The sequence below is a fragment of the Colletotrichum truncatum genome, assembly GCF_014235925.2.
Source record: "Colletotrichum truncatum strain CMES1059 chromosome Unknown Contig_0003, whole genome shotgun sequence".
Taxonomy (NCBI): domain Eukaryota; kingdom Fungi; phylum Ascomycota; class Sordariomycetes; order Glomerellales; family Glomerellaceae; genus Colletotrichum; species Colletotrichum truncatum.
The window spans coordinates 2,116,977-2,136,216 of NW_027222400.1; the positions used below are offsets into that span (position 1 = coordinate 2,116,977).

General features: G+C 53.0%; 5 protein-coding genes across 5 annotated transcripts; 3 read left to right on the forward strand and 2 right to left on the reverse strand.

Moving 5' to 3' along the window:
• Positions 1–594: 594 nt before the first annotated feature.
• On the forward strand, positions 595–2,964 carry CTRU02_205467 (ph response protein; the record flags this gene model as incomplete). The annotated part of the gene is made up of 2 exons (XM_036722765.1): positions 595–1,047; positions 1,108–2,964. The coding sequence occupies 2 exons, from the start codon at positions 595–597 to the stop codon at positions 2,962–2,964; spliced, it is 2,310 nt and encodes a 769-aa protein (XP_036585662.1).
• A 3,247-nt stretch (positions 2,965–6,211) lies between these two features.
• On the forward strand, positions 6,212–6,723 carry CTRU02_205468 (uncharacterized protein; the record flags this gene model as incomplete). The annotated part of the gene is made up of 3 exons (XM_036722767.1): positions 6,212–6,301; positions 6,432–6,634; positions 6,696–6,723. 3 exons carry the CDS (start codon positions 6,212–6,214, stop codon positions 6,721–6,723), a joined length of 321 nt encoding a protein of 106 aa, XP_036585663.1.
• An 883-nt stretch (positions 6,724–7,606) lies between these two features.
• Positions 7,607–10,082, reverse strand: CTRU02_205469 (Drebrin-like protein; the record flags this gene model as incomplete). The annotated part of the gene is made up of 3 exons (XM_036722766.1): positions 7,607–7,731; positions 7,784–9,808; positions 9,887–10,082. 3 exons carry the CDS (start codon positions 10,080–10,082, stop codon positions 7,607–7,609), a joined length of 2,346 nt encoding a protein of 781 aa, XP_036585664.1.
• Positions 10,083–11,023: 941 nt separating this feature from the next.
• Positions 11,024–11,860, forward strand: CTRU02_205470 (monothiol glutaredoxin-4; the record flags this gene model as incomplete). Its single annotated transcript, XM_070204559.1, has 2 exons — positions 11,024–11,728; positions 11,780–11,860. 2 exons carry the CDS (start codon positions 11,024–11,026, stop codon positions 11,858–11,860), a joined length of 786 nt encoding a protein of 261 aa, XP_070061663.1.
• Positions 11,861–15,004: 3,144 nt separating this feature from the next.
• On the reverse strand, positions 15,005–17,562 carry CTRU02_205471 (uncharacterized protein; the record flags this gene model as incomplete). The annotated part of the gene is made up of 3 exons (XM_036722769.1): positions 15,005–16,285; positions 16,343–17,298; positions 17,358–17,562. 3 exons carry the CDS (start codon positions 17,560–17,562, stop codon positions 15,005–15,007), a joined length of 2,442 nt encoding a protein of 813 aa, XP_036585666.1.
• Between the last annotated feature and the right edge of the window lie 1,678 nt (positions 17,563–19,240).

The window sequence follows — 19,240 nt, forward strand, 5'->3', positions numbered from 1 at the left end:
GACTGTGAACCCTCAAGATTTCCAGAAAAAGCGAAGCTTTCTTGGCAAGGCTCCCTCTTCGCTCTTGGCATATGCAACCAAGAAATCCGCTGCCAGCATCTCTCAGATCCCAGCCTGGTATTCTATCATCAAATCAATTCCCCTCCCAGTCCCATCGCGAAGCACAGGTCCTTGACCGTCCTGACATAACGAGACCTCGTGGACCCGGTCCTGCCGCCAGTCGAGAGCTGTCGCCTTTGAGTGCCCATTCGTAAGCCAGGCTCACTTGTCTCGCCATCTCCTCCCCCGCCTAAGGCTACAGCCTCCGGCTACACCTCAGCGCTGCGAGCCACTAGGCGCTGCTTTGCGAATCCCGTCGTTGCATGTCGACGTTGAGGGTGCAACCGTCGTCGCCTTTGCTGCGCCCCCTCCCACATCTCCGTCCATCGCTCGCCTCCCGTCCTCGCGCCTCCACCACCTCCTTGCCGTCCCTTGCCGCTACCGACATCACCACCACATCACGGCCACGACCCCCATCTCCGCCCCCCATCACCACCACCGACTCCGACCGATCCACGACACAGCCAAAGGCCCGGCCCGCAAGTCGCTGCATACATGGGCGCTTATTCGCATTCCAACGGCTCCGTCGAAGAAACAACCTCGTCCACACGCTCGTTTTTTTCCCGCTTCGCCCTGCCAATCCGTTCGCGTACGCGTAATCTGGCCGACTTCCACGTCCGCCCCGACGATCCCCACCGTCAGTATTCGGCCGGCGACCATGTTCGTGGCGCTGTAGTCTTGACGGTTGTTAAGCCGGTCCGCATCACTCACCTCACCGTTACTTTGCATGGCTATGTTCGCGTTCACAAGGGGCCCGCCGTCAGTGAGCCAGCCGTCGCGAATCCCGCGTTGTCCGGTCGGTCGTCAGCACAGTACCATGGAAATGGCTACGCTTCGCTCTTTCAAGACGAGCAGGTGCTCAGCGGTGAGGGGAGGTTGGAGGCTTCGAAATATGAATTCAATTTTGATTTAGTATTCCCTGAAAAGGGGTTGCCCAGCAGCATTGATGTATGTCCGGGCTCCGTCCTTTAAGTCTTGCGGAAGAGCATCGCTGACGCGCCTCGCCAGTTTGAACGAGGGACGATTTCCTACATGATTACAGCAACGCTCACGCGACCGACCTCGATATCTCCAACGACGACTTGCGACCGCAAAATTCAGCTGGTGGAACAGGTAGACATCGGACCTCTTGCGCCCCCACGCCCCAGGACCATCTACCTCGAGCCTATATCCAAGAAATCAAGACGAAAGAGGACAGGAGGCGACAAGGCTGTTACCGCGCTGGAATCAGCCGAGCATGGGTCTGACATGGAACAACGCGAAGCAGTCACCCCCGATCCGGCAGCGTCAAATGACGAGCCCGCACACGATCCGCTTGAGCATCCGCGTAGCCCGACTCATACAGATATACAGAGCGAAGTCAGCGGTGACAGCACCATCAGCTCCAGCACAGGCATCAGTTTGACACGAGCCGAACCTCGTTTTCCTAGCAATTCTTTGACGAATTCGAAAATGCAGGCCGTGGACGACAAAACGATTACGGCAACCATTGAGATGCTCAAAGGCGGTGCTTTGCCGGGAGATACAGTATCGGTCAAGGTCTCTGTTCAGCACATTAAGAGGATAAAGAGTATGCATGGTGTTATAGTCACCATGTACCGCCAAGGTCGAATTGATACGGCGCCTCCAGCCTCAATGTTCGCCAATATAATGACGAAAGAAGAGACTCGCAAGCTTGCGAAGGAGGACTACTACCCAAGATCACGGACGGGCCTCGGTGGTCTGTCGTTGACTTCCACCTCGTCGCTCAGCGTCTTTCGGAAGGACCTATCACAATCGGTCGCTCCTCTGATCATCGACCCTGCAACACTAGAAACAACAGTGACAGCCTCAGTCAAAGTACCTGAAGATGTGTTCCCAACGATCAAAGGCGTGCCTGGTGAGATGGTGAGCTTCAAGTACCAGGTCGAGGTCTTGGTCGACCTAGGTGGCAGGCTTGCAAGCCAGCTTCAAGGCGGCGGCCAGTCGAGAGTGGCACAGTTTGCCCCTGGATCTGGCGTTACAGAAGGCAACAGTGCAGTGCTCACGTCCTGGGGTGGCAATGTAATAGACACGGACCGGTTACGGCGCGAGAAAGGAGTAATATCGGTGGTGTTCGAGGTCATTCTGGGGACGACGGACAGCACGAGGCTACGTGGGCGGAGTAATACTGTACGGACATACCAACTGCATGAAGAGTCACTGAGCAGGGAGGAGATCACAAGTCCCTGGCCACTGGACGATATTCGTGCGGACGACGGCGAGAGTTACTGGCCTCCAACTACCCCTCAGGTACCGGGACCTCTGAATCGACGGCCGACAATTACAATACAGCCCACGAGTCCGCCGGAAGAGATGCAGGCGCCCGCGTACATCCCTCCGCCACAAATTCAAGACGACAACAACTTGTCGGAAAAGGAGCGAGCACGACGCCAAGAAGAAAGACTTCTGCCAAGCCAACCGCCTCAGGCTTCGGCAGCAGGTCCGTCGGGAGCATCAGCACCGCCGGAGCCAAACATTTACGATGCTGAAGATGAGCCACCGCCAGAGACGCCCACACCTCATGAAGGAAATCACAGTCTTGTGCAGCCCTCAGCACCGACATTGGATGACCTGTCTACCGGGCACGGAGGTCGAGCGGAGGACAAGCAAGAACTAGAGCGGCAACGCCTGATGAACGAAGCCAGTGCTCCGCCGGAATTCCCAGACGATTATGACGCAGGCCCCAGCGCATCAGCGCCGCCGGCAGATGCACCAGAACCATCGGCACCGGCGCTTGCCGATGAAGATGATTACGGCGAGCAGTACAGCTACAGGACAGAAGTTGGCGCTGGACAGTCCGGCCACGCAGGAGGCTCAGAACCCTTGCCGAGGTACGAACGATGACATGTGGTGGAAAAGGCCGGAGAAGTAATCATGAAGGCATGAAACATTGGTTGAATAGTGTATAATACGTGTTGAGCATTTTGCGCCATCTACAAAGTACTATAGAGACACGAACGTGTGATACGATTGAGAGCGAAGAAAAATACAGCAAGCAATATGACATTTTCCAACATCTGACGTCGTCCCGTGCGTACGTAATCTGTAGTGCACACCAAAAGCTAGTGAGCCCCGTCCATTCGCTCATGTCACTATGTTTTTAAGACAACAGGCTGACTGGCGTCTGCGATGCATCTCACATCCGCCCGGCAGCCATCCTTCTTGGCACGACGCCGAGTATCTGGCACCACTGGGGGTTACGCCGCTGGACTTTGACTGGGCTGATCGGCGAGCACACACCCCACCGCTCTGCAAGGGCTATATCAATTTTTCGCAAGACAAGGTGAGTGGAATGGCTGACAGAGAGAACGAGAGAGGGAGACAGAGGGAGAGAGAGGGCGCGAAGGGGTGGGTAAGGGGTGGGAAGGGGGCGGAGATGGATTGAGTTCGCCGGGTGCTCCACTCGTCGAAAATGCTTGTCAAAGGCTTGACTGGACGATCAAACGTTTGTCTTTCCTCATCGGCGTGGTGGTTTTTTTTTTCTTTTTTTTTTTTTCCTTTTTTTTTCCCTTGTAATTCCCGGGTTTTCACCTCGCGTCTTTGCTTTTTCTTTTTCTTTTTTTCTTTTCCCCCTTTTCGTCGGAATTTTCAAAATTCTTTCCGTCTCCGTTGCTCTCATTGTTGCAAACTTTCTTAATTACGAACGTCGGAGAGACCCGAGAACGAGCTCCGGGTTACCTTGTTCGTGAACGATGTGGCTCCAGCTTTGCATGGGACTGACTGATTGAACATGGCTCAATGACTGATTACAGCTAACCAGGTGAGTAGAAGGGGTGTACGACAAACGCCCGTGTCGGCTCCGAGGCTAGAGTGGTATGCAAGTAGTTTGGGTGAGCCCAACGACGTGTGTAACTAAGCCACTGTGCAGCAAGTGGGCTAGCGAGTGTGATTTGGATTACTTGCTCATACTAAACGAGAAACGGTCGCGTCCGTTGGCGGGCGGTTTACGCGTAGATTACGCCTACGTTTTCGAGGAGAATAATGTATAGTCCAGGCCCTTATTCTATTTTCTTTCCATTGTGCGACCAAACTGCTAGTACGTACGTAGTAGGAGAAAGGGAGGCCGGGTCCAGGGCTACAGTTCAAGGACGGAAACACGGTGAAGGATGGACGGGAGAGTTTGGGCCCAACGTCGAGACAGCCGTTGCCGCAAAGCTTGGCGCGCCTAGGGCAGGTACCACCACCGATTCCCTTTGCTTTACGGCCCTGCATTGTTTGGTTCCAGGGCGAACTGTCAGAGGGCCCGGCGGGGCAACCCTTGTGGTGAGTTTCGCAAGACCAGTTGATTCTGTCAGATCGATACGGTTCCCCGTGGAAATGCGGCACGTTTCCAGCCGATTTGGCTGACTGGGGGGTGGGCAACAGCCGTTGGTTCGTGGTCACGTTAGCGGTGGGCGCGGTGCACCTTGCCTGCTACCCTTAGGTGGGCGAGGGACGAAGTCCCAGTGGCAGATCGAGGTTTTTGCATGGGGTACGGATACGGCATTTCGTCAGCAAAACAGCAGGGCCATGGTACTACTTTTGTGTACATAATACACTATAAGTAGAGTAGTACTAGTAATCGCAGTGCTTGGGTGGGTCCCCTGTGTCCCTTGTCGCGATAATGGTCTGAAGATTCGGATCCAGTATGTAGCGCGAAAAGTGGTGACTCCGCAGTCCTCCCCCGGCTTAGTCGTCAAACAGTGACACTTGATGTTTTAACTTGGTGCGTCAGTGGGGGATTTGATCCCCGGTACATGATTCCATCGTGCTGAGTGAGTGACTGAGTGACTTATGTCAAAGAAGATCATGTCGGGCCGTGTATGGTCGAAGTTGGCCAGATGCTATGCGTACGATTGTCTCGTTAGAGGCAGAGACAGATCCGGTGATGCTAAAAAGAGCGGGCGTGTGACTGATTGCACCCACACGTGGGCCGAAAAGTATCAATGTTTGGTGAGACGATTCCAGAGACGGGCAGAAATGACGGGCGTCCTAGCCAAAAGCTTAGCTACGTGCAACAAGCGGTTCTGCAGATGGAAAAGACTCTCGCCCACATTTGCAACTCCGAGCTTAATTCAGCGGCATATACCGATACACCGAATCTGGGAGTGTTACTGTTGTCAATGCTTCGCCATATACGAAAACCGAGTGGACGCGAGGGCGCGAAAAGGATGGGCCGCCACTACCGTCAGGTAGTGATTGTTGGATGCCTGTTTCCACGCTTCCGCCACTACCTACGGATGACGCCCAGCGACAGAAGATACCTGTAATTCAAAGCATGGGACTGGCGCCGACTCGCAAAAGGCTACCATACCAGAGGGAGAAAAAAAAGGTGGACGCATCACCACCGCCACTAACACTAACACACACACCCACCCAAACACCTTACTCATTCGTCAACCAGCCAGCTAAACTAGTGTGGCTGCGCTGGCTCTATGGCCCTGTACGGACATACCGCAGCTCACTTCTTCGGGAAGATTCACGCGTCAGGCATCTCGCACTAGGGCGCAGAGCTTTTCCGCAATCAATCCATGGCCTCATTAAAGGTTGGTCGGGAATACCATGCCGATCTATCCCCGCTGTTTCTCTCTATTACGCAGTGCTTCGTAGTTAAATGCACCAACCAATTGTAAGGTCTGCTAATTACAGTGGGTGACCTGGGCTGCTCGAGTGGGCGAGGAAAAAGCTTCGATTTCGGCCCCGCAGTGGCTTCGCTCTCCCCGAAGCACAGGCTGTGCCTGCGATGGCTGGGCGTGGGTAAGGGTACAGCAGCGACTGCACCCTTCTGCAGGGAGGGGTGCACAGCTTTCCACAGCCTTCTTAGGTACCCAGCAGCTGCACCCAAGACCTGTCACTGGGGCCACTTGGGGGCCTTTTTATCGACATAGGTTCGCCCACTCTTTTCCCTTCGAGTCTTGGGATTTAATCTCACCCACGACACACTCACACACACATTCATACATACACCTATCTTTTCGCACCTTCAACTTTTCGCGCATTTCTTGAATTGATCAATCGATTTCATTCATACTCCTTCCATCAGCGACTTCGTTTCAGAAGCCAACCAAGACCAAACACGAGAGGAGTAAAAGCAAACATCACTCGAACAAACATGGCCAGCAACGACTACTACAACCAGGGCGGCTACCAGCAGCAGAACTACGGCCCTCCTGGTGGCGGATACCCTCAGCAACCTCAACCTGTAAGCTTTACTTGTTGACTCTTTTGCGAGTTGAAGGATTGCAGTGCCTGTCTTCGCCGCTTTGGGCCAAGAAATGCCTGCGCCCGGCTTGCGCCTCAAAAAAATGAACAGCCAACTAACACGTTGATAGTCCTATGGCCCTCCCCAAGGCTACCAGCAGCAGCAAGGCGGCTACTACCCGCAAGGCGGCCCGCCACCCATGCAGTACCAGCAGCAGCCTCCTCAGCAGGCGCCCAGGAAGAAGCAGGGCGGCGGAAACTGTCTGACAGCATGTCTCGCCGCGCTGTGCTGTTGCTGCGTCATTGATGAGACGTGCGAATGTTGCGCAGAATGGTAAGCCTCCACCACTCATGAGACCTAGTCATCCTCAATCATGTGCTAATTATCACCGCAGTTGCGAATGCTGCTTCGAAATCTGCTAAACAAATGAGGGGATGGGGAAGATCCCCCCAAAGACCCAACTGACATTTGTCGTGTGCCAACCACGGTCTTTGATGTTTGGAAAGTGGGGTCCGCGAACGACACGAAAAAACTGTAATGCTCGACACTTTCAGAGGGAGTCAAAGGGCCGGCCGGCAGGAGATTTTTTGGGTTTTATTTGTTTTTTGTTTTTTTTTTAAAGGTGAAAGGCACCGACGATTTCCCATGGCTATCAAGGCGCAAAGGCCTCGCAGACGACGGCTTAAAGAAATGGGATGCAAGGACGAATGATGGGATAGGCGGTCGGATAAGAGGGGATTTCATGATGGGTATAACGTGATCTCGATTTACTTTGTTACACCCATTGGCGTTTGCGGCGCGTCTTCTCTCTCACTCCTTTGGTATGAGGTTCTCCCGGGGGCGGCGCGTATTATCCCTCCGCATTAATGGCTTTGTTGTTGTATTTATCGACACAAAAATAAAACAACGTACATACAGAGGCACCTCAAATTGCAGCATCTCCTTTCTTGTTCGGATTGGCACTGTCGTAGCTATGATGCACTTTTGCGTCACCAGCTCGTTACCCCAGATTTACGGAATAAGACAACAAACTACTTACTCAGCAAATTGATCATGGATGGTATGGAATTATGTCGAGCAGACTCACGGCCTGGCAGAATCTGTGACCAAAAGATAACACCAAATTATCACAACCAAACATAGATCAGGAGCAGGTTGCAGTACGATAATGAGTTTTAACTCCTACCAAGTGCCTTGGACCCACTGCAACCTAAGAATGTAAATAGCTATCTAAGGGGGGTCCAAAGCAAGACTAATTCGCTGGCCGTCACAAAGACTTTTCTATCTGCTGTCATCAACCCATACTTAGTTGTCCAGTTGGACATAGTTGGCGGGGAACAGGCCCTGCTTTCCGCCGTAGCTGCCGAACCACCAGTCTTCATCAGGGAACTCGAGGTTTGTGATCGTCGCGTTCTCAGGGAACGAAAGTTCTGCTTATTAATTAGAGACAGCTCATGTCGTAGTGGCGGGAATTCATCTTACCGTTGTCCTCGGCAGCCTCGTAATCGAACTGGGCCGTGGCTGTCTGGCCACTGCCGGCCGCCGGCGCCGGTTCCGGCTCCGCTTGAGCCGGCGCTGGGGGAGGTGCACTCCGCGCAGCCGGTGCCGGCTCGGGCTCGTCGTCAACGAGTTCTACGTAGTTGCTGGGGAACAGACCGCTTTCGCCACGAGAGTTGGTACCCATCCACCAGTCCTCATCAACCATCTCGATGTTGGTGACATACTCGCCCTCGCGAAGCTCAAGCTCATTGTCCTCCGCCTTTTCGTAATCGTACTGAATCAGAGCACGGTGACCACCGCTTTGTGCTTGACCCGCAGTCACTTGCTCCTGACCAAACTGTTGCTCTGCGACAGCCTCAGCAGCACCGCGGCCAACATCGTGCGTCTCTTCAGGGAGTTCCTCTTCTCTCGGCAGTTCCTCCTCGATTTGTTGAACGGGGATAGGTCTAGGAGGTTCTCTCTCGACGGGTGGTTCCAACTCAACGTCATTTCCGCGAGCCACAGGCTGGGCAACACGGATGGGTGATGAGGGCTCCTGCTCCTCTTCCTCCTCTTCTTCCTCGGGTGCGGGCCGGGGAGGCATGCCAGGGAGGGCAAATCCACCAGCAGGGCGACTGTCGGCAGGCGGGGGAGGAGGCGCGGAATCCTCCTCCTCCTCAGGCTCGTCGCGCGAGGCGTAGACCGCAGCGGCGCCGGCAGCTCCAGCGACGCCGGCAGCTCCAACGGCAATGGGAGCCGTACCCTTGAAGCGGTCACGGAGAGCACCAACGCCACCACTAGGGGAGGCAGGCGCCTCACGCTCCTGCTCTCCAGTATTCTCTTGACTCAGCTTGCCAGCAATGCCACGTCCGTAATCGCCAGTTTGAACAGGGGCCCAGGACTTGCCAGTGTAGCCACTCTTCCACTCGCCGCTCTTCTGAACGCCAATGGGAGAAGTAACTGGAGGCGACACAACGTTAGAAACCGAGCCTCCTTGTTTAGCCTTCTTCTCAGCCCAGAGCTGAGCGGGCGTCTTGCCACCTTGGTCAGCAAAGGTTCGACTGGCAGCGCCAACAGGGGCAGCAGACGGCACAGAAGGTGCGCCGAATCCGGGACCACCGGGTGTGGGCGCCTTGGTGCCGGTAAAAGTAGACCCCCCAAACTTGTTGGCTACCTTTGGCTTCGGCAGAGACGTAAGTCGCTCCGACTGGGATTGGTTGAATGCGGCACTACGTTCGGCCAGGGACTTAGGTCGCTCATCCTCCTCGGCAGCGGGTTCTGGTTCGGAAGGCTTCTGTGCCTTGGCGCGGATAGCAGCGATATCAACCTTGCCAACAGGCTCGTACGCACCCTTTACGGGAGTTGGCCGGTCGTCGGTCTTTTCCTTAGCCGCTGCACGGATGGCAGCAATATCTACTTTGCCAATGGGTTGGTATCCACCCCTCACAACATCGCTGCGGTCTTCTTGAGTGCTGCTTCCATTCGAATGGGACGGCTCCTGTCGCTGCTTCGTGAGCTCGGCCATGTTGACCTTGGTAGGCTTGTAGGCAGGCGCAACCTTCTCCAGCTGCGACCGGGTCACCGGAGGAGCATCTGCTCCCCAGCCATCGTCGTCGACGTTTGCCGGCTTGCGGTTTCGTGCGGCCACGATTGGGTTGACAGACCCAACCGATGATGTGGTAGGAGTGAAGACGGGCTTGGAAGCAACTGGCGGTGGGGCTGGGGAAGCCGTGGAGCCGCCTGCTGAGTACTTGGCGCCGGAGGCATCGGCAATCTTGCGCATCACGCTCTCTGGCTCGAGATCGCTGTCCGAACGAGCGGTGATCTGGACATGGTAGCCGTGGAGAATCTTGGACACAGCAGCGGTGTGAGTGGTAAAGTAGCCCTTGGTTCGTTCAGGGACACCGCCTCCACACCAGGCAATCAGGGCGTGCTTGGGAAGGCCAGAGTTGGGGTCCTTAACTTTGACGAAAGCGAATTGGATGCGGCCCTCGTTGAAGTCCTCGATCAGTTCCGAAAGTTCACCATCTGTTGCAAGAGAAACCAAATGTCAGCGCATGTCTCACCAAGCAACGCCGGTAGCTTGGGAGAAGACCGGGAACCTACCTCCAGTGCTTTGGACCTTGAGCACACTCTCCTTAGCACCGCTATCTTGGAAGGCATTGGCCAGAGGGGCTTGAACTGAGAACAGAGCCCATTGAGCGTATGTCGGTGAGCTGGAGCTCGGAGGCGGGCCATTGATGACGCTCTGGTAGCTGCTCTTGATCGAGGGTCCGTTTATGGACAGGTTGAGTGACGCCATTGCGAGTTTGGCCTATGAGCTTAACAAGCAGTGGTCTTTAGTCGTTAGATGATCAAAAGGTGGGTGAGATTGGGAGAAATGGGGTTAAAATGAAGGAAGTAGAAAGAGGGCAGGTTGTACAGATCTCCGTCGGAGCCGCCTGTGTCTTACGGGCAAGAAGCTGACGTAGCAAACCAACCGCCTGTATTGCAGAGTCGTGGGCAGCCGAGAGTTGGAGAGGCGCAGCACAGGTGGAACTAGAACTTGGGAGGTGAAGCACGGTCCCACTGGCTTTCCATACGCGGGCAGCGGGTTGCGCAGTTGTTCTCTGCCAAGTGTCGAAGCGGGGCAGGGACACGCCTGAGAGAGGCCAGGTAGGGCAGCTTAGGTACGGATACAGGCAGAGGGGTAACCGTACAGTGGGCTCAGGTACTAATACAGGTAAATGGGGTACAGTGGCACCACTGTGCTGGGTTTGCCAATGAACTGCGTGCCGTTCTCGCTCTCCGCTCCGGCCCTCCCCCTCATGCTGTGGTGGGGCAAGCTGAAGAGCGCCTGGCTGAGTAAGTTTTTCAATAATGCAACTAAGCGTCGTAAATCTTGCGCCAGATGACGCAACAGACTTATTTTCCGTTTAACTGTATCATCATATGCATATAAGCCATTTTCTAACCGCGTAAACTTCTATATACGGCATAACCGCAGCCACCCAAAAATCTCGCTCACGAAATTGCCCCTCCATATACCCCTCCACGTATCGGAGACCTGTGGTTTATCAGCCGTTGACCTTTCCATTTTCGTGATCCGACGTCCGATTGAAGTTGTCTGTCCTCCAGAGGTCCTTCCAGATTTTCGCTAACCCACGCGACCCATTCTGCACCTTCCTGTCTCGAATTCTCCTTTGCAAGTCCGCGCGACGCATCAAAGTCCTACACGCAAAGCTTGCGATCCACGAAAGCATCATGTCGACGATCACAGAGATCACCAGTCTTGCAGACTGGGAGAAGCATATCGCCTCCACACCGCCGTCGACCCTCCACATCATCTCCTTCCACGCCCCATGGGCCGCCCCTTGCGCGCAGATGGCCACTGTGCTCTCGACGCTCGCTTCAGAATACCCCGTCACCAACCCCCCAGAGACTTCTTGGGTTTCCATAAACGCCGAAGAGCTCAGCGAAGTCAGCGAGACCTATAACGTCACTGCCGTACCCTTCCTTGTTCTCCTGCGGAACGGACAGGTTCTCGAGACGGTCAGCGGTAGCAGTGCCGTCAAGGTGCGCAATGCGATTGAGACACACGCGAAGAAGCCTGCCGGCGCCGGCGCCACCACCGTGAACGGAAACCCGGGCGTCGAGAATGGCCCCAGCGCCACCATGGATGTCGATGAGGCCGTAGACCCGGCCAAGGCCAAGGAGGAGCTATTCAAGAGACTAGCAGACCTCGTCAAGGCCGCGCCTGTGATGCTCTTCATGAAGGGAACGCCAAGCTCGCCCCAATGTGGCTTCTCGAGACAACTTGTCGCCATCTTGAGAGAACACTCTGTAAAGTATGGTTTCTTCAACATTCTTGCAGACGACGAGGTGCGACAGGGACTGAAGGAGTTTGCGGACTGGCCTACCTACCCTCAGCTCTGGGTCGACGGCGAGTTGGTTGGTGGCTTGGATATTGTAAGTGGACAAGAAACTTTTTATCACAAGCAGACTAACATTTCGGCACAGGTCAAGGAGGAAATTGCCAACAGCCCCGACTTCTTGGGCCCTTACAGCATCAAGGCCACCGAGACCGCCGCTACCTCGTAGATAGACTGGCCATGAGCAATATGTTGCGACACCACCAAGAATGGTACCCGTCACATCCTCCCGGCGTTATCTATTGATTCTTTGGGTATACGTACCCAGTCGTGGTCATCCTGCGCCCTCAATATTATCCCGGCTTTTGCCAGCTGTTGAGCTTTCCCTCAAATGTCGCCGGTCAACATTGGCAACCATGGTCCCATTCGGCCCGGTCCCTCGGCAACAAATGGGACTTGTCTTCGAGTGATAGGCCCTGCAAACTTCATACGATGGTATATGCTGTCGTTACCGGGTGGCCAATGACGCCGTGTGCCCCTGAGTCTCAATCAGTCAGGGTTGTTCTCTAGGCAAGGCAGGCCCAACCGCGAAGTGAGAAGGGCAACATCACCTAGTCGACCCTGATACTGCCGATGATTGACAAACTAGCTAAGAATCAAGGGATTGAGAGATGTCAGTTGCCTAATTAGTTAGACGAAATGTTCTGATAATGATCAATGACAGTCGATTATGAAATATTCCTATCCCATGCCGGTGCTGTTTACAACCTCCGAATGTTACTAACCTCCTATTCCTGTATGAGGCAATCCTATGCTCAATGTCTTGCCGCCATAATTACATCTGAAGTTATGCGGCAAGGTGACTAACAGCGTGGCTAATGCTTCTGCAGTCGACGCGGGTGGGTTGTGTCAATACATTAACAAGTGACTCTACTCAGTCGTGCACAAACCCTACTCCTTTAGCTTGCCCAAGTATACTGACACAGATATTCGATGACCATGCCTACGAAGAATCGTCAAAGTCCAAGGTATCCCAGAACTCATAAGTGTCGCCCCTAGACTTAGCTGGACCTATAACAGGGCTTGAAATAACCATGGGTGCTATGGGCTCCAGACCGGTTGAAATGTCACTGGCTTTTATCGGGCATGAATCTTGATTCGAATAGGCATCAGAACCAGGTAAATCCAAGCCTATCTGCGAGCTGACACTGCGGCTGCCGAAACCAGTCTTTGATTCGGTGTCCGTATTAGTGCTTGCAGGGTCCGAATCAATGTTTGAGCTTGCACGAGCTTCGACTACATCTGGATTTGGTTTTAGGCTGTCAATGGTTGCTAACAAACCGGGGTAATGGATAGTATTGACGTTAGAATCCGGCTCACTATCGGCTGGACCATACTTTACGTAGTCTTCGAAAAGGGGTTTCAAAATAACCGTATCTGGGGTCGGGTCGTGTATTAGGACTCCAATCTCAGGTCTCTCAACCTCAGAGCTGGAAAAAATAGTCAGCATAAGGCTAGATGAAAGGAAGTACGGCGGTAATGGGATCACGCCAAGTTTTAGGGAATTTAATGAAGGAAATTCCATTATTGATAGAAGACATGGGTGGTCGAGGAGAAACTGCAGACTAACCTTGCGAGGAGTTTTAGGATAGGCGGGTATAGAAGCTCTCGTACTTGTCCAATAGAAGAGCCAACAGAAGGCTTGACACTTATGGCGACAACCAGATCGCCTTCCTTTTCACCTTCAACAGTTTGTCGCCAGATTCGTACTAAAGTCAAAAGGCCACTATACGTGGGGGCCAGCATTCGAATCGTATCGTGAATGGCATACTCTAACGTCTTTCCCTAGGCGGCGATTTTTTGACGCCACTGAATGTCGATATTGTTTTCAGCCATGCGTCTGTTTTTCTCACCGGCAGAGCCGTTAATGCAGCTGACCATGTAAGACTCAAGTTGCCATGCCCTAGCCTCTCGATCGGTTGTAGTGGCGAAATTGGGCTTGTGGTTGACGTTGAAGCCGCCGCCGTATACTGTGTACTTGAAAGGAAATGGTTCTTGGGCCATAGTGCCGTGTCGTTACATGCGTGGCAAGGGATGCTGAAATGGTATTTTATCCGAAGCTGAGTTGCAAGTTTTGTAGTTGAGTCACAATCACTAGGGCAACATTGAGGGTTTTCTAACGACTTTAAGGGGTAGAGTGGAATCGCAGTCAAATACAAATGGAACCGAAAGCGCTTAGGTGTTCAAAGCATGGAAAGGGTCCTTCATATAAATGCCCTTGTTCCTTCTTGTTTGAGTTCATAATATCGCTATGGGTTTAGTAGTCAGGATCGATTAGTACATAACCCTTTTTCTCATCTTTCCTAGAGTCGCTGACAGAACCTGGATTTCAAGAACGGCAAACCTCCTTTTCGGGTATCATCGACGAAATGCAAGGAAGAATAAACTGTGGTACCGGATCGGGGCGTCAATAAAGCCACCACATCACCCCCCGCGCTACTCACTCATCAAGAGAGTCATCACATAGGCCCCGTTAATGCCTAGTTCAACCTTTTAATTTGGGAAGTCTCACATATTGTACTCCCTCGACTTCTAGATAATTAGCATGTATCTAAATTTTCTCAACGATGCTCATCATCTGCAATGCCGTACTCAACAACATTAGAGGTGCAGGGAGCACTTGGGTCCCAGGCGCCTGAAAAAACACCGTCAACACATAGGCTATTATTGACTGTGTTCTAGGAATATTTTATTTATTTCATACTTGCGGTTGTCACCAGGCATTCGACATTGGGTGAGTTGCATCGTTACTTGCCGTAGACAAATTGACAAATTGGGCGGAGAAGACGGTGTATACCTCGCCTTACACTAGGAAGTTACTGTTGAAAGGGGTACTGTCGGGGCAATATCGACCATTGCAGAACAGAGAGTTAGAGTGATGGAATTACACCAGGTGAAACTATATGATTGCCTTGGCTATGCCGAAGCAGGTCCAGGGTGGTTGCCATCAAACATTTCACCGCCGATGGGAAAAAGAGCGTAGGCCTGCGACATTAGGAACTTTCTACACGTAGTTTTAATAACACCTACGACAAAGAAGGAGTCTATTTGAAGGGGGTTCGCCACATAGAACGGGGCCAAGTCTTGTGTTACAACATCGAAATTTAAACCCGCCGTAGGGCTTAAAGCACAGCTCAGTGTGCGGTTTGTGCCTTTTGTTAACTTCTTTTTTTAACATTTCTTACTCCATTGGATTACTCAACCACCTGGGTTCAACATCTTACAATTATAGACAAGGAATGCCCTCTCTTCCTACATGACGTCCCGCCTGTCTCCATACCGTTATTATCTCGTCATTCTTCTCTCTTGCCACTTACAGCATGTATGTGGTCATCAACGCCGCGGCAGCGCAGAAAAATGCGGTTGCATAGCTCTTCTGTATCTCCCGGCTACCAGCGGACGTGGTGAGGACTGAAGCTGGCGTCGTTGCAAATACCAGACCACTTGTTGGAGCTGCGACGCCTTGAGGTTGGACTCCTGTTGCAAGAACCATAGAAGTCACCATGGATGAAGGCAATGAAATGATGGCACCAAGGCGAGGCACAGCAGTAGGTTCAGATGGTTCATCCAGCTGAGGGACTGCGGTTGGCCTAGTACTCGAGGCCGAAGATTGGGTACTATCAGAGCCAGAGCCGGAGTCGCCTTCATTACCTCCAGACCGGCTGCCATCAGTGTTATCCCCGGATCCCGATCCGGAGCCGTTACCGGAACCATTGTCATCGCCACTTTTGTTGCCATTCTTTTCTTCCCCGCCTGTGGTGGGAGGTGGTGTTTGCTGTGGTGTGCCCGAGCTAGGGACACCGACGCTACTTGGTGATCCAGTAGGATCAGATTGGCTCGGGTTGAGAGGCCCTGAATCTTGGGATGGCACCACAGTAGGCAACTCCTTCGACGTGGCGATGGGAGGGACAACTCCGGGTGTTTCCACACCACCTGTACTGGCCAATGGAGCAGACGGAATCGGAACGGGAACGACAGCCGCAGGTTCTGTGACAGGAACAGCCGGCAATCCGGTAGAAGTGCTTGTGTTAGCTGGAATAGGAACTGCGGGCGGAGTAGCAGATACTTCCGGCACCAATGCCGGGGTGCTCGTATTCGCTGGAATGAGAACCTCGGACAAAGTTGCTGAAGCAGCAGGTGACTGAGCTGGGGTACTAGTGTTTGCGGGAACGAGTCCTGCAGGCAGAGTGGCTGAAGCCGCTGGCGGCGTAACCGGAATGCTTGAGTTTGCAGGAACAGAAATCGTGGATCCAACTGCAGGTACTGCTGGAGTGCTCGTGTTGGCAGGAACAAGTACGGCGGGAAGAGTAGCAGAAGCCACAGGCGGCTCAGCTGCGGTGCTGGTATTAGCGGGAACAACGATCTTGGATTGTGTTGTAGGAACCACGGGCGGTACAGCTGGCGTGGTTGTATTTGCAGGGACAATCACGGCCGGTTGAGAGACAGATTTCGCTGGTGCATTGGTCGTGGTGTTTTTCGGCGGAATTAGAACCTGAGGAAGAGTAGTGGTTTCGCTCTTGGTGGGAGTCGTGGCTGACGGCACAATGGAGATACGGCTGTTTTCAGTTGGAGCAGCCACCTTGCTCGTAGATGCCTATGCGAAGGTCAGCATTTGATCATGAAGGATGGAAAAATTGGTAAAGCTACGTACACCAACAGCGGGAGTGGTTTGGTTGTTGATGGGAGCAGGCGATGGAGAAGCTGAGTCAGGGACACCTGCTGATGGCGAGATAGTCGAAAAGATCGGCGAGGGCGTTTCTTGGGTACCATTACCGTTGAGCTGGCTGGTCCGAAGCCGTCCGTTGTTGTTTTTGCCTTTACCCTTACCCCTACCATTACCTCTGCCGCCACCTCTGCCGTTGCCCCTGCCGTCAGTCGCACGCGTGGTTGTCGAAGGAGTAGCTTCCGAAGAGGTGGCTGCTGAGGGAGTGGTTGCAGGAGGATTTGTCGGTGAGAGAGTGGCTTCCGAAGCAGTGGCCTCTACAGGCGTAGTAGCCTCATCGGCGGAAGTAGCATTGGCGACAGTGGTCTTAGCAATGGTCGTTTTGGATGCACTGGCCTCGGCAAATGTACTTTCTGGGGCTTTCTTGACAGGAGTGTTCTCGGCAGCGGCAGTCTTGGAGGTTGTAGTCTCGACTACACTGGCTTCGACAGCTGCACTCTCAGGAGCTTTATTCTTGACAGGATTGGTCTCAGCAGCGGCAGTCGTGGAAGCTGTAGACTCAGCTACACTGGCCTCGACCGGTGCACTTTGGGCCACAGTGGCCTTGACGCGAGTTCGAGCAGAAGTCGTTTCAGGATCCGTACCGTTCGAAGGAACGGCCTTGATTGGGTTGGCCTCGGCCATTACAAGTCCAGCAGGGGTGGCCTCGGGCGGCAGAGATCCGGAGTAAACGGTTTTAGGGGGAGAGGCTGGTTTGGTGAGAACCTGTACCTTGTCGCCAACAAACGTCTGGATGATGGGTTTCTCGGAAAGCTGATTGATACTAAATGGTTGAGAGGTAACGGTCTTCTGGGCAGCATCGGTGATGATCATCACAAAACCATCAAAAGCCGCAATAGATGCGTCGGGTGTCCAGTTCAGTCGGCCGACATTCTGAATTTGCACTGCCCAGCATTATTAGTATGCAGTTGTGTCTATCCAGCCACCCATCAGCCAGCCTTACCCGCGATATTCTCAGCAACAACTGAGCCATCAATCACGCCCTTAGGTACCAAGTCGATGTTGATAGGCTCTTGTAAGCCTGCTGTATGCCATTCGATTTGGAATCGCTCGCCAACATCGAAGTAATCTCCGGCCAAGGGTTTCGTAAACTGAGCGTTGGCCAAAGCAATGCTTAGGAGCAAAACCAAAGAGTTCATAAACCGCATATCGTCAGAAGCTTTAATTGAGAAGAAGGAGATCGTTACGAGTCGGCTAGTCGTCAAAGATCCTGGAACACCCAGGAAGAGAATTAAAGGGAAACGGCCAACTAGGGCTCGGGTATCGTATTCGAGACGAAATGAATGTAATGAAAGGATTGCTTAAGAAAGCTGACCTGCAGACGGCAACTAAAGAAAGAAAATAATTAACCGACAAAAGAGTCGGTTAGAAGAGAAGACGAGCAAGTAAAGAGTGAGAAGCGAACAAGAATGGAAAACCAGAGGAAAGGGGGCAAGAAGAGCCATCCCCAGAGGGTTGTAACTTGGGTTGGTGGCTGTGATATGCATTTCGTTGCGTGTAAGTCAACACAACCCCAGACAGGGGAGAAGGATCTGTGGCAGACCAAGGACAGACCAAGGAGGCTCTCCCCCGGACGTCATCTCAAGGTTGGGAAAAAAAGCTCGGCAGGGGTGCAGGGGGCGTCTCATCGGCCGACACACGCTACGAGCCCAGGAGCGGGGGATAAGGTCGCACGATAGGTTGGCTGACCGGGTCAAGGCCTCAGTGCATTGAGAAACATTTTCTCCGATGGTGCCTAGCCACTCGTAGCCACCCATGCCAGTGATGGAGGATTGCGAAACGCCCATATATCGTGATGGAGCGGTAAGTCTAGTGGAGGAGAGGGGATAAGAGATCTTAAGAGGCAAAGCCTGGTTTCGCGATCCCGGCCTGTTGCATCACTTGGCCGTTATCCAGCTGGGCGCGTCGTCATGGACCACTTGGTATTATAACCGTTTTGCGCAAGTTCATGTCTTAAGCCCGCCTGCCTGGGTCTGACGTTAAAAGATTTAGTTGCCCGTAGCTCCCAAAGCTCTCATCTTAAAATTCGGATTAAGCTTGACATGTCGCAAGGGAATGCAAGAAAGTTCAGGCAATATCTTTTCGTCCAATCCTCGTTTGAAGGCTCAGCGGAAATCAAAAACATCTCAAGGTGTCGAGGAAGTTGAAATCAGGATGACAGGGGGCTAGTGCAAGGCGGCGGCTGAGACGTCGTCCTAGAGCCGATGAAACTCAAACCTCCCGCTCGGAACCAAGTCGCCAGGCGGGGCCACGCTAAGGATTTATAGGCGAACCACGGCAATTCTACTAACACTATCCACCAGCCATGCCCCTGTCAAGGCATGTCGGCTGTTCTAGAGACGAACCACCATGTATCACTATTTTCTCCGTGTTTGATAATGTACCTCCAAGGCAGAACCGATGGCTTATTGGCATTGAACGACAGTTGCACTTGGCCAATACGATGTTAAGATTTAATTCTTACGTAACATTTGCCCTTTGCTGTTAGCAGTTAGGTAGGTAGTCAACAACAGCGTGAGGCGCGAAAGCAATGCTCGGATGACGGCGAGTGGGTGTGATAAAGATGACTGCTTTAAGGATAAAAATGAATTTAATGACTTCAACGTGCTTGAGATCTAAAATTGTTACCTGAGCTAGAGGATATTAATTCAAGCCGAAAAATATGTGACAGTGGACCAGCACCGTAAGCGCGCCTCCTGGAAAATGGCACACATTCATTCATGATACCAATGCTACGCAACAATTGACCGCTCATGTAGGCCCCTGACGCTGCTGCCGTTTGTATGGTTAATCATTGGCCTTAACTCTGTCCCCCTGGCATCTCTC